The following is a 15,201-nucleotide window of genomic DNA, read 5'->3' as shown; positions in this document are numbered from 1 at the left end:
GTATTAAAATGAGAAAAACGTCTGATTTTGTCAGTGGGCCAGCCTCAGAGACAGCGGAAGGACTTGTATTGCAGTGATTTCCCGGCACAGAAAGAAGTGCAAAGGGGGACTGCGGTTTTCATCACTGTTTTCACGAGGGGCAAATTAAAAACAGCCAGTTACAACCCCAGTGAAGAATTAAACACACAGCAGAAGGTGGTTTGTGCAATCTGAGAAAAACAGCCAGTGTGTTTGAAAGGTAACAGAAACAGAAAGGACATCTTCACTTTTCTTATTTTTCATTTTTTTCTATTTTTGCACTTGTCAAAGTATGCAGTAGATGTCTGTCAATACAAAAGAAGCACATACCGTTACCAGTAGTGGATGTTTTCAATTACGCCATGCCACGGCGCAGTCTTCTGTGGTAGATGATATTAAGCAGTCTGCCTTTCATGGGCACAGATGCAGTGCTTTTTAAAAAAAGCATACTCTTTCTTTTGTTTATATTCTGCGGCAGTGCGGGCTCATCAGCAGCTGCTGTCAGCGTGTGCGAGTACAGGAGGCCATGCCCCTGTCCAGCCCCGACCACTGAAGAGCTCCCTGCAGGTCTCAGAACCTTCAGACATCCTTCTCCACTACTGACCACCACCATCACGCAGCCGAAACCTATGCATCCATTACTCCAAAAAGTAAGGGGGAAAAGCACACCCAGTGATCCCTAATTAACATACTAACCTGGTGGAACACTGGCTCCTTCCATTGTAAGTATACCTGCAATATAAAGTCACATGCGTGTTAACACATTTCACTTTTATACACATTACACATACTGCACACAACCATTATTTATTATGTTAGATTATCATCCTAAAACGTTACATTTTACATTTTAGGATTCACATGTAGAACATATTCCTGACGATTAGGGTTTGCCAACAGGAAGTTCCTACGAGTATTCCTGTGCTAGCTTTGTGTCAAAATAAACAGAAATGGAGTTGTCAAGGGGCTTCTGAAAGGCATCTCTCAACAAAAAAGAGATTTTTTTTGCCTCCATGAAAAATCTCTCCACAGGAAAAGCAGTCAGTGGAGTCATCAGTGGAGAGTATTTTGGGAAAATAGAAGTAGTTGACGGGTTTGAAAAAGCAGCTCCATAAACAGGAACCCAAATTCTATAGTTTCAGAATGATGAACGCTGACAATTATTTGGCAGCAGCATCAGTTTCTGTTCCTCTGACTCAAAAGCAATTCAAAGTGAACCTACCACAGTAACTAAAACACTGAAGACCAGCAGGAGGACAATGGGAAAATAATTCATTGAGCTCTTCTGCTTGAAACACTCATATCTGAAATGGTAAAGAGTTAACATTAGTCCTCAATTATCAAAATAAAAAAAATAAAAAATTCCAAGCAATAGGACAAAGACATGCAAATCTTAAAAGTGTCTGAAAGTGACCAATTCTGAAACAGCTAATTTGAATGAGGGGCTTGGCCATTTGCCATCAGAACTACAGTAATGACAATCTTTCAGTGCAGATAATCTTAATGAACATTAAAAACTGGCTTGACTGTCATTCTAACATCTATTTAAATCTCACCCAGCAATGCGCAGATGCATTAAAAACACAGCAACCGATGCATGTACGCATACATGTGTTACATTTTCACTAGTGAAATCTAAAAAATGTGATGGCTTATCACTGGGACTTACAAGAGAAAATGCAAGGTAAAAAAACAAACTTTACTTTCTGTAGTTCAGAATCAGTCCAACCTTCACAGAGCTGAGCTCCCAATAATAATTACACTGTACCATGAACTGCCTCATTTAGCAACCAACATTTTATTTATCCATCTTTTTACTTCTAATACACTTGTATATGCTGACTCTCTCTTAGAGGTAGCTACAGTGTATTTGACAACCAAGATCAGAGTGGATGGAGGGTACTAGAATCAATAAATTAAGGAATGTCGTGTCTGCCTATTGATTCAGGAGACACTCGCAAGCCAGTGTTTCTCCTCAGTCAGGTGAGTGTCCACAGCATGCCCAGGGCTCAATGCGCCTGAATCAGTCACCGTAAGTACCCCTCTTTCTTGTCACTATAAGAACACTTCTTTGAGGGAAAGATAGTTTGCAGCTCACATTCATCATATAATGACATAAGATCTCCTGAAGTGCAGTTGGTAGAGTTCATTTCTAACTTTACAAACGGCTGTGGGAGTCTGCAACATGCAACCCACACACATTGCTGACACCGATACCCTGGTTTATTTTGGATCAATTAACTCCTCGATGAGTTAGATGGGTCTTTCTTATGTTCTTTACGTTTCACCTGATGTCTCATTTGAGGCTATACTGACATGTACTAAAATCATACACAAGTGACAGAAAATTACACAACAGATTTTTTTCTCTGCCATTATCAAATAACATCAATATAGAAATCTCCTGGTACACAGAAACAGCTTACGGATCTATGCTGTCAAAAACTGTAAAAAAGACCAAAATACAAATGATAAACAGATTCCAAAACACATTCTATATGTGTCTCCAAGGTTTTCAGACATCATGGAGCCAACCATGTTTGACAGCTCCATAACTATTCGTGTACTTTTTGATGTAAATCCATTAAAGCCGTGAAGCTTTATTATGAATACAAATCTGGACAATGAATTTATAAGCAGAAAAACAATGCCGCGAAACTTCACTGCCAGTGTGGCTTTCATAACAAGCATGGAATAAAAACAGTGGAGAACAATGTGCCTTTTGTGTTTCGCAGCTGAACTGTCGCATCACGTGGCAGTTTCATCTTGCAACCAATACTTCAACCCAACAGTACACAAGAGAAACCCACACTGCCAAAGAGGCAGAAAGCCCTGCTCCAACAACACGGAAAAAATGAAAAACAGAACAACTACAAAAGGCTTAGACTGCATTTTGTGATCCAGTTATTATTAGTTTCACATTTTAAGACAGTGCACACCCCCCCCCAAGCAATGCCTCCTCCAAGTTTCCACTCAGGGAACCCCAGAGCAAACACTCAGTCCTGCGTGAAGCAGCCCCCCAGAGCCTCCACTCCAGCTCCTGCTCACAGGCTCCAGATCTTTCAGATTAGTTCAAACCTGCTCGCACTGCTGTCAGGGGCCGAGATCCGAGCTATCGTTTCAAAAAATGGGGGGAGTAAGGAACATCCTTGTTTAGGACAAGTGGACAAAAGAAGAAGAAATCACTTTCCAGATATGAACTACATCTGCACATTCCCAAAATAAGATGCCCATAATGGCCCTGGACAAAAAGTACACAAGAGAACAGGGACTAACTCTATAACGTAGTACACAGCGTGTATGAGAACATACCCTTCACACAGTGCACTCTCCACAAAAAAGAGAGTGAAGAAAAATTTGATGAATCATTTGATTTTCAGCAGCCGAATTCATAGTCCCAAATGTCACTTTTAACAGTCTAGTCCATACTCTTAATAGTAAAAGCTGCTAAGACTAGCAAACATTAGTTAAAGGGTATCAGAAGACAAATACAACATCAAAATTATTAAAATGACTTGAACAGATAAGGCATACACACATCACCTGCTGATTAAAAATGTAACAACAACAGCATTAACAGATATTAGCTGCATCTTTAATCTCAAAGATATCATCCAGACAGTTTTAACACCTATGAAACTCAATACACATTACCGGGTGACTCTATATGTAAAGAATTGGTAGTGCCTCAGCCTTGTTGCAGAAGCTCTTCAATTACAGTTTGTGAATTAGATGCCTTGCATTGCTTCACTGCCTGTCTTGAATAAATCTGTCAACCTAAATATGGCCACTAAGCAGTATGGTACTGGTCATGTGTGTAACAATGGAAAAAATATATCACAGCACGGTCATTCTCAGCCAAATCAGGAAAACACTTTAGAGTTAACTGGCACTGACTTATTACAGCTAATTACACCTTTAATCTTGAACTAAAAAAATTACAGCTGTCAGTGCGATACAACTGAAAGATGGCTAAGAAGTTCCTACTGAGATGAAAGATTTTTGTTACATGGCACAAAATAAATGTCCCTTGGAAATCACAATACTGAGCAGCATAATTAGCAAATCAACTGCAGAACACAACTGTCAGTGCAAATCTGGCTCTTGTCCTGAGCCCTTGGTAGCTCTGAAAGAATGGAGTATTCCTGAGATGACTGCACCAAACGCATGGCATGCCTCTAGCTCGGACTCACCAGACAGTTACGTCAGGTTCCTTCACACCTGGGGAGCCTCCCAGCACACTGTGGGACAGTCTTGTCTGGAGCTCTGACAAACTGCATGAAATAAGAGCTACACAGCACTGAGGCTTTAAATTGATATTTAAAGCAGGGGGGTTCCCCCATTGTGAACACTGCAGTTGTCACAGCTTATTTTTTCTTCATCTTAAAATGTTGATATTTAATTCAGTTCAGCTCCACCCATTTACAGTATATCCCAACCCCAATGTGGAAGAGAGCCATCAGAGGTGCCCACACTGAGCAAACAATGCACACAGCCCAAATACCAGATTGCTGCCAGGACAGTGAGCACGTTCATATAGATCTGGTCCTGCAAGTATCTGGAAGGGTGCTCCTTTGTTCCATGACCAGTACAGCATCTCCCAAATCACTTCTCACAACAGCTTACAAACACCACACTGGGCTTTACGATCACTGTGAATGTTTAGAACATTTACCACAGCAGCAAATTCAGGAGCCTTGATTCTGTTTGGCAAAGCCTTTCATCTCATAACAAGAGTGCTTATGTCCCTTAAGAACAGACCCCTGAATAACTTGGTTTAAATGTTCTTCATTTGAAGTTGGCAAGCAACTGACTTAGGCTATAAACTCAGATCCAGGACTTATCGTAACGTCCAGACATAGTCAAGAGTGTAGCCCATACAGTGAACTGTGACTGAAAGAGAAAAAAACAACATAAAACAATTGTCTATATGTGGCTCTTATTTCCAATGATACAGCATCAATTGAAGACTGCAGCAGAATGAAGAAACCTGAAATATCTGCCCAGTCTAATTCATATTATTCCAAATTCTGTAGAAAAAAATGTGTTGAACTATATTCTGCAGTCTGAAAAAAAGGTTCTCCTACAGCAACTAAATCTTCAATTCAACAATGCCCAGCACTAATCCATAGGTTGTTCAAGAAATAAGAGGGAAAGCGTTTTCAGTCTCAAATAGATAAGCTAGACTGCATTTTAATACAGAACAATCAAAAACTGTAAATTTGATTCTAAAAATCTTCTGTATGATAACATTCCAAACTTTCACCTTAACATATTTGAGTGGAATCTGAAACTGAGAAAACTGCAGCAGAATCTGAACATGAATTATATTATTGGAAGGACAGAAAACACTTACAGGCAGTAGACAAATACACAGCAGCTGTAGATCATTGGTAACTCATCCAGTAACTAAACAGGAGAGAGGTGGGGGACAAAAAGCAGAATGCTTTAAATGTGTGAGCTATGTAGTGAAGCTGATCATAAAGACACATCATTTTTGAAAAACAATAAAGAAAAGGATGACTTATTTACGATTTGCAGTTTAATTTCTAACAGGTGGTGGTTCCAATGAAACATGAGGTCAAAGACTTGTTTTTTGACAGTCCTTTAATGATGACAGAACTATAAAGATGCAAGCCAACTCTTCTGAAGCCTATGATAATCTTCTAACTCTAATAATAAATAAGTTTCACTGCAGTTTTGATAAGGGTCTGGAAATTAGTGACATCTAAACCAAAACAAACTCCATATGCATGCATGCAAATATATATGAACAAGTAATAAGTTTATTCCATGCTGAAAAGAGAAGAAAGTAAACAACATTTCGGCTATGGAGCTTTCTTCGGGCACCATATGTATACTGTATATACAGTATTTACATTCAATTGCCAGGACAGTTAAACGCCAGTGAAACATTTACTCCTAAGGTAGTTCTGAAAGAAAAATCCACTAGCATTAGAGTTGGGTTTCCCCTTAACAAATGTCTTTGTGTCCTTTATTTGATCTAGAAACTCTGGGTATTTTAGTGTTATCGTGATGGTCAAGACCCAGATCAATAAGACAGCTACACACAGGGGAAGCAACAGAATACCAAGCAGACTCGGTGCTGAACTCTGGCTCTCAAGGGCTACGTCTTCACATCTTTCACTTTAAAACTGCTGAGGACTGATTAAAGAGGCCAGAGGAGGTATTTAGTCCAATTATTTTGATTTTATTGATTTAGAACATATACAGTAACAGGGGTATTGAAACTAATGAAGAGCTTGCATTAAGCATTATAGGCCAGGTTCAATGGATATCACCAGCCCCCTTCCCTCACTCATAAGAATTTAGCGCAGATAACTCCCAAATCTACATCTGAGCCTCTACTGGAAGAATGAAAAAGATCTAGAACCAATCATTAGATTCATATTCTTTCTAGTTATCTAAATCAATTCTCTTCCTCTGTTCATTTCATTAATAAGTGAATATGCATTGGCATTCCTTATAGATACACCTACTGTGAGTGAATTAAAAGTAAGACCAAAATCTATGACAACAGCAAGAAACCATCCAAATTTCAAATAATCTGGCAATTCCTCAAATAATCTGGCAGAAACTAACATGAAAAGTTACAAATTAGGCAAAGAATTCTGATCATGCAAAAATAAATATACAGTATTCATATTCAAGCAGGTCCCAGAAATTTGGAGTGCTATATAACAGAGCTCACACAACAGCAGGGGAGAGAATTAAAAACACTGAAATGAGTAACAGCATTCCACTCATGTAGTAAGAAACATTGGAAAAGGAGCTCCAACAAAGAAACAGCATGGATACAGTTGGTATTTATCTAAATATTTACTGATGTTCTTGAAGCAGCTACGTCTGACAAAGTATGATGATTTGTAACATAACGTGAATGATACAGAGGATGTACTGTACACACCCTTGTAAATTCAGGGAGTTACTCAATGTTATTAAAAAAAGTCTTGTAAGCCTTGGCCCTCGATTTCAATTACAAGGAAGGCTTTTATCCCTCAGAAAGAATGCAAGACAGCACTTGTCACATGCTCTTCCGTGACAAAAAAGGATGAGACAACGGAATTAAAACATTAACATATATTAAAACAAGAAAAACAGTTCTGGATCTATCACACAAAAAGGCTGGAGGTCTTAAATTTAGAGTTTTTACCTTTTTCTAAGTAAGGAAGTTTGCATTTGTCTATATACTGTACGGCACTGTAAGCCACAGAGTGATAAAAGTGTGAACAAAAGCATGCAAGAGAGCTTACACATGTTGAAGACAGAAGAACAGAGAGAAGATCCTGCTGCTCGGGAACAAGGGAGCAGAGCTGAAAGAATCAGACCAGCACATGCCTGCAGTGACAGGACACTGACAGTGCCCAGGGGCATCCAGGAGGGGAGAACCTGAGGGCATTGCAGCTTGTCGATCTATGGGAGTATTAATTAGCAAGTACAGCAAGTATTAATTACTCATATACTGCTGACCTCCAGGTCCGACAATTGGACCTAAATTTCCATCATGGAAAACTGCTGGATTGCACACCTTAGAGTTGTAAAATAAACAGAAAAGCACCTCACCTGCATTTCATACTGCAGTGTCATGTGGAAGCACCAAGAGCCAATACCAACCGCTGAAAACAGATGAGAAATGTCACTAAACACCAGGCACAAGCAACAAGCCAAGGACAGCTGGTGACACCAGTGTATCATGGTTAATACATCCTGTATGTATATGTACATTTGACAGCGAATACTTTATACTACACAAATCACAATAAATTAAAAGCATAGCACAGTACCATTAAAATTACACACGTGCGAACACATTCAGTATAAATTGTTTTTTTAACATAGCAAGTGAGCAAAAGTCTAGCATACTGTAAATTACATGATGATGCTTACATGATGCTAGGAAGTACTTTATGTAAGCATGATGTACTTCTTTCCTCACTGACTAATATAATAATAATAATAATAATAATAATAATAATAATAATAATAATAATAATAATGGGTTATATGGGTTTGTCTGAATGTACAACTCTTCATGGATTGTACAAAAGGATTTGTTTTATTCTAGGTGACACTGGGATCAGGGAAAAATCATTAAAAATAAAGCTCAATTCTTCAAGTACTTAAAAGTTCAGAACAAACGTAATAGAATTAAATAATAAGGATTCAGGACAGAAAACTGAATGCCTTATTAGATTGCCCCATTTTGGGATTAAAAGTAAATTTGAATTATGGGCGGAAAAAGTCAGCATAGTATGTTACACTTTAATGTTGAACCCTTAAGGAGACAAAGTACAACAGATCGATTTGCCTTTTTAATTTCTTCCTGTGTTTTAATTTCATAACTTCTGTTGAACAGCTCGGTAATATAATCAAATATTATGCCACACCAAATAAAACTTTTGGAGTACATCATCAAGGTGAAAGTACCTGAGTACATTTTCAAATTTATGGAAAATGTTTAGAAAACCAGACAACTTCCATACACTGCAGCTTGACTGCAGAACAGATATAAACACATGCAGGCCATGATCTGTTAGCTGTGGAGCTGTGATAAAGGTAGATGGCATGCTGCCAAGCTTTCAGTGCACAGGGAGTCGACACGTACTGTACAAACAGAACTCAATGATGCTGGAACACAAGGCCTGTTCAACTGCTATCAGCTTCTCACTAGGCACCTGGCAATAGCTACACTGCAATTTTAGGTGAAGGATGTTTCATGAGCACAACCTTTTTTATTATACCAACCCTTCAGCTTTATACCATTCTTAGGGCTGACCAGTGAAAAAATGTTATTGATAAACGTTGACATAAATACTTATGGCAGAATAAAGATTCATCCACTTAGTGTTAGATGGATGCCTGTTTCTGACAGGAGTCAGGACAACCCAGAAGCTAATGCAGAACAGGATGCTGGGTGGGATGCCAAAGAGATAACTCAATTCAACTTTATTGTCATTAAACTTACACAGGTGCATAGTATAATGAAAAGTGTTTCTCATTAGTCACTCAGGTGCATTATATAAATAGGACAGAAGTTTGAGTTTGTGCTATTTATCTTGAATGATGGTTGATCTATTCTGTTTATAATAGCAAGAAAAAGGCAATGCCTTTAGAAGGTCTTGCAGGGGCTGCTACAGAAGACAATTTATTAAAATTAAGACAGACTTCACAAACAGCAAATTTTCTATGCACAGCCTTTACGTCAGGGGTAAGCAACCTAGCTCTTGAGCACTCGGCTCCTGCAGATTTTAGAGCATCTCTGAATTAGCACATGATTAAGACATGAATTCTCGATCTACTTCAATGATCATAAAACTAGTTAAGGTGTAGGATAGAATAAAAATAAGAACATTAAACACTTAAAATTTTACTATAGGCCAAATAATCAGAACAAATTCAAGAGACAAATAAGCAAAAATCATTCTTAACAGCAGGGGTGAGCTCTTTAGAATCAATCTGCATCCAACACACCCTTTAGACAACTGTCATATGTGAAACCAAGACTGCCAAATAGTAACAGAAACCTTGAAGTAATTACCAAACTTACTTTGAAGTATATGTCATGCTGCAAACAAATAATGCAATCTGACATGAAAGATGTTTAACGGCTGCCATGTGACATGCCTGTTCACGTGTATAACTCGATGTAGTCGTCGAATGTGTTACAACTACTGCATTTCAAGGGCACAGAAAGTCAATGGCCCCAGCTACACACTGTTTCTGTAAATACTGGAAAAGAAAAAAAACAACTAATAACATCGCCCTCCCCGCAGCTACTTGAATTTCCTTCCAAACAAAAGTGGGAATTGCCTTAAAAGGCCAATCTAAAATCAGGAATACTTGGCACTTTGCAGATACACAAAACACTTCAGCCATTTAAACTAAGAGCACTGCCTGTGGGCAGTAAACAAAAAATTAAATCCCAAGGTCAATGCGCATTTATATATTTTTGGAATTTGTCAAATAAAGTGCCATAATAAGGAATCACAGATATTAATCCTGAGATTAATTCTCAGTGCACTTCCACTACTACACAGAACAGTAATTCTGATTTATTCCATTTTCTTCTCTTTCAAAACATTGTGAAATTCCTCATACACACAGCAAAATAAAAACTCACAGGCATTAATTTTCACTTGTTAAACATAGTAGAATATTTTTTTCAAGGTTATAAAAAGGAGATTCAATCTGCAGGAAAAATAAATCTTTCATGTTACCTATTGCAACGATTCCATTCCTTTGTGAGTGAAATGATAAGGGCGAGCTGGTGACCTCACTGACAAAGACACTCTTTATTAATAGTTCATACATCAGCACGTCCTCCTGCCTCATGTTTAACTAGTCTTTTGGCATTATTAAAAAAAAAAGCAATTTCACACTTCCTCGCAATGTTTTTCAGAACCATATTCTTAGCATTCATAATACTACTTTCTAAAAAAGAACATCAAATTCATGGCTGAAAAGAGCAAAGGTCAGGTCACATTTAACAGACTTGTTAATACAGTGCTTGTAGTATTACCATTAAATTGCGACTAGAAGTATATGGCTATATTTCCAAATACTGCTAAGGATCTTTAATTTTGCGAGCATGAAGTTGACTGCTCTTTGCCAGTAGCCAGTTTACTGTATATTGTGCTGTGTTACTGTTAACTGCAACTATTCATATAATCAAACACAGATTAAAGCACTTTAATCCCAATGGTCATAAGGAGGAACTCTTAAAACCCCAGTTCTGGTTTCCCATTTCTGCATTTCTTACTGTTTGCTCTGAATCCACCTTCAAGCCAAGTTGATTTAAAATATCTGCATGTCCTTTTCTAAAGTCTTACAATTTGTGGATTTATCATTAAAATATACATGTACAAAGGAAACAGACTTTACATTTTTCTAAATTTTTAATTTTCAGAATCAGTACAGAGGCATTTAGGGATTTAATGAGAGCTGTCCTGTAAAAGACACCACTACAGAACTATGACTGTTCTTGCTTATGATTTGTAAACACCTACATTTAGATGAAGTTTCACTCTTTCCTGTTCCACTCTGCTTTAAAAAAAAAGCAACATTTCACAGCCTATCAAGCAATTAGATAAATACCCCTAGAAACCTTTTTTTAACTGTATTAACTGCCAGACTCTTTGTGTCCTGTTTTTGGATAAATAAAACTAGTCATGCAACTAAATAGAAGACCCCATTAACAGTATCGTTACTGACCAGACACTGGTCTTCTAAGTACTTAAGCTAGAATTAAGACAAATGCCACTTAACTCCATATGTATTTAAAGGCAAATATACACATACAGAAAAGTGCAAATGTTTCCATCAGAAAAATCAATGGTGGAAAGAAACATGCTTACCTGTGAGACCCAAATACGCAAAAACGTAACGGATCTCAAGGCCATCTCTGACAGTCTGTATGGCACCATAGATCGGAGGTAGTATCATGATCAGGTTACTCACAGTATTCCCTGTAGAGAGAGAGGGCAGAGGGCATTCAGACTAATAACACAGCACACAGTTTATCCAGTGAACTAACAAAGAGGCCTCGTGAAACCAGAACATCTGAATGCTGTCTTAGTGAGTTATAAATGTAACCCCAAAAGCTAGTTTACTGTGTAAACAGAAACAGGAGAGTTGTTTTTTTTATTTGAAGCAGGATTTATCATCTGTATCAAGCAACTATTTCTGAATAAAACAGCAGAAAACAAGTTCTCCAATGTAATTATCAGAGTGCCTATTAAATGCCTTTTATTTCATAACTATATGCTTACAACATGAACATTTTATTCACTCTTCACTGTGCAATAATGCCCTTTTCGGACAGCTATCAAACCTCCTGCATGATAGCCAACATTGTGTTAATTTGCTGATGTTCAGAAGATTTAAGCATTATTCCCAGGGTAAAAACAAAGAATGCTTTACACAGAAGACAAAACTACTGCAGTCTCTCCATTTTGGCTGCCTTCCAAAGTATCAGTTTTACTGAACACAGAAACTCCTTTGCACTATTCATAATTACTTAACTAAATAAATCAAATAAACTAAAATTAAAAAGAAGGTTTCATATAGACACACATTTAAACTTAAAAAAATTAACTTGTGTTACCACCACATTATATCCCATTTATCCAAGTCCAGAAATTAATTTTAATTTATAGAAACTAATCCACTGTTTCATGCAGTAAAATACAAGCTTTTCTGTTCTTTGTCCCTTTGAATGGTTCAGTGTTAAACCTCCTACAAGACAAGGTTCTGTTTTCACCTCATTTTGTGGTGCACCCATAGCAGAGGATTATTCTCTGCAAGCTGACCATGTCCCTGCCACAGAGCAGGCGCCTCTGAATGGCAGTGTCCAGCACTGTCATTACAAAAACCTGAAATTGGTAGCTTCTTTTTTTTTGTGGATTCTCTCTTAGCAAAGCCTCAAGAATGTTACTGCTGGATTTTATTTAAAGGAATAATTTGAGGTGTGAATAAATATGACCCTTGTGATTTTATTTTATAAATTTATCTTGAGGGCACCATAAAAGTATTTCCATTTTACCACGTAGTTATAAGTGTATCACAACGTCTCTGTATACCTCAATAAAAACAACTAGTTGCCTTTACTTGTCTAAAACAATTACAGTCTCCCAGGTCTTCCTTGGCTAATGAGCTCTTGGAGCTTGAGCAGTGGGAATACTGCAACGCCCCAGAGCCACAGATGTGCACCAACACCTGACAGATCTCCGAGGGTGTCAGATACTGCCTTGTACAGCTGCAGGCCCTATGCACACCTGTAAAGCTGAGCCCTGTGAATTGCAGGTTTTTTTTTAACCATTTGTCCTCTTTGTTTTCAGTTCCAAAAAGCATTAGCAAGACTCGTCCTCTGTAGTGTGTGGAAAAAAAAAGTTCTTCCACGTTGCTCTGAGCTGAAGGCAGGCTCACAGAACGTGTCAAGAACATCGTTCACATCCCCACTGGCAGACTCCTGCTGCAGCAGGTGTGCACAACAGCTATCAAGCAAAATTAAGTTTTACTCTGTAAAAAACACACAAAACCATACCAATATAAGGAGGAAAAAAAGTGTTTTTCCATCCACTTCAGACAGCAGCAAAACATGGGGGCTTCTGTGTGATATTCTGATGTGTTGTAGGTTAATCTGCATGTGTCACAAGTTTTACTAATTATATGCAATAAATATACTTGCTAGATGGCTTTATGTATATGTTTCTAAGAAATGTATTCAGATTTTTAACATTGTTATAAAACTAATAATTTTAATTAAGAAAAAATGAATTAAATAAGTTAACTACAGAAGCAAGCATTTAACTATATATCTATGTAGTTATAAAGTTAAACTATATATAGCATTAATTAACTTTTAATTGGCTCACTAGTCTAGCAAAGTCTACATTCTACCAAAAAACACCTTTAAAAGGACAAACCTCTACGTACTCACTCCAATCCCCCCCACTCAGATATTACTTTTAGCCTCTAAAGAAATCTCTTTGGTGTTTTAAAGTGCTGTTTTCAGTCTGAGCACAGTGCTGTTAAGCCTGCCAGAGGACTCCGTGTCCTGGGCTGACGAGTCGAGGTGTGGGGCTCAACGGGAAGCAGCAGGGCTCACTGGCAGGGCTCGGCTGCAGGAGGGAGTTGCCATAGTTACTCCCGCTGGCTGGAGAAACGCACGTCGTGCTCGGTGCCAGAAGCCAGGAGGCGTTTCTGAGCTTAGTGCTAAGCTGTCCTGCGTCTTTTTCCTTCGCCACCCATTTTAGTGCTAGTGAGAATTATGTCTCACATGTATTTAAAGTGCATTTACTTAAAAACCATCCTAAGATTCATTGTGTGTTACACAGACCAGGAAACATATGATGCAGGAGACTTTCAGGAAACCAGAACCTTCCAGGCTCAGACTAGTTTTAACCTTGCGCCCACTAAGACCAGAGAAAACACAAGGCAAGTAACACTTCTGCTTCGACGACTTCTGTGCTTTAGACAGGCAACTACATTTTAAATGCTAGGCCATTGGTGTGGCTGAAAAAGGCCAGTAGGAGCATAATTAGCCCCAGTCTTCCCATACCCAATGTCAAATAAGATGTTGCTGCAAATTAAAACCACCTCAGAGAATGTGATCCTATCAACATCCACAGCAAGTGAAAGTTATGTTTAACAATTTTTCAAAAAGCTTCTGAGATACATTGTCATGCCTGAATACCCAAATCCTAACAAGCATGGTCCATGCCGCTCAAAAAGAATACCTAGCCAGCACAACATTTTAACAAAGCAAGCATGAAGGCTAAAGCACAAAGCCTTTTGAGAAAACATGCAGTGCATGCTCATGTTAAATCTGATAATGGTATTCTAATGAAGTGGAAAAAGTGCTTATGCACAGGAGTCATTTTAAACATACAACACAGAGCACAAATGTGAGAACATCTGAATCTAGTACCAGACAATGAAATGTTTCTGCTCTGCAGATCTTCAGTTCAGTTCCATCAGCAGATCAAGCTGGTTACTTCCCCTCTGAAACTCCACTGTCACTGGACTACGCTCACGCTGACACCACTGATCGGGAGAGCTCTGAGAGAACAGCTGTAACACTCTCTGCTTTGCCAAAGCATTTTATACCAGAAGCTGAAGCCTAAACAATGCTATGACAACAAAACAGCTGAAACCATCTTCCTGGGGGTTTTCAATAAGTACTATATTTTGCCATTTGTTTTGAGTGCTTGTACAGGAGAGTCTTTTTTTTTAATCATCACTAGCTTCCCACAGTCTTTACTTGTCACTACTTACTTTCCTGTTCCTCTGCCCCACCCAGACAGCGCACTGCCGCAAAACCTCCATCTGACCTTTTACAGTCACAGAGGAGCTGAAGTGGGTCTGCAGCCACTCGGCTGAGAGAGAGAGAGAGTACCCCAGAGCGCTCGGAGCTTGCACCCCAGTGCCGAGATAGCGGCCTGTCGCCTCGTTTACTGATGAACACAATTTAGACTGAGGCATTTCTAACGACTGCAACAATCATCATGCCACTGACACATGGCCTAGAAGCTCTTGCTGTGGGCGATTCTAGGGCAGAGCAGCAGGAGGCGGCCCTGAGCAGACCCAGCCCTGACCGAGCTCAGTTCGCAGCGCAGTGCAGCCACAGTGACAGCTCTCTCACCCCTGCAGGGCAGTGTGTCT

General features: G+C 38.8%; 1 protein-coding gene across 1 annotated transcript in view; it reads right to left on the bottom strand.

The window, feature by feature from the left end:
- Nucleotides 1-15,201, bottom strand: part of acer3 (alkaline ceramidase 3) — a 28,681-nt gene that overhangs the window by 12,031 nt on the left and 1,449 nt on the right. The window contains exons 2-6 of the mRNA XM_006627858.3: nt 11,394-11,504; nt 7,603-7,655; nt 5,375-5,427; nt 1,241-1,322; nt 715-750 (exon numbers count right to left, since the gene is read on the bottom strand). Coding sequence (XP_006627921.2) covers nt 715-750; nt 1,241-1,322; nt 5,375-5,427; nt 7,603-7,655; nt 11,394-11,504 — 335 coding nt within the window. The remainder of the gene's footprint in view (nt 1-714; nt 751-1,240; nt 1,323-5,374; nt 5,428-7,602; nt 7,656-11,393; nt 11,505-15,201) is intronic.

This window comes from Lepisosteus oculatus, chromosome 5 (assembly GCF_040954835.1).
Source record: "Lepisosteus oculatus isolate fLepOcu1 chromosome 5, fLepOcu1.hap2, whole genome shotgun sequence".
In the NCBI taxonomy this organism is placed as follows: Eukaryota; Metazoa; Chordata; class Actinopteri; order Semionotiformes; family Lepisosteidae; genus Lepisosteus; species Lepisosteus oculatus.
This window is presented reverse-complemented; position numbering and strand designations above follow the sequence as displayed.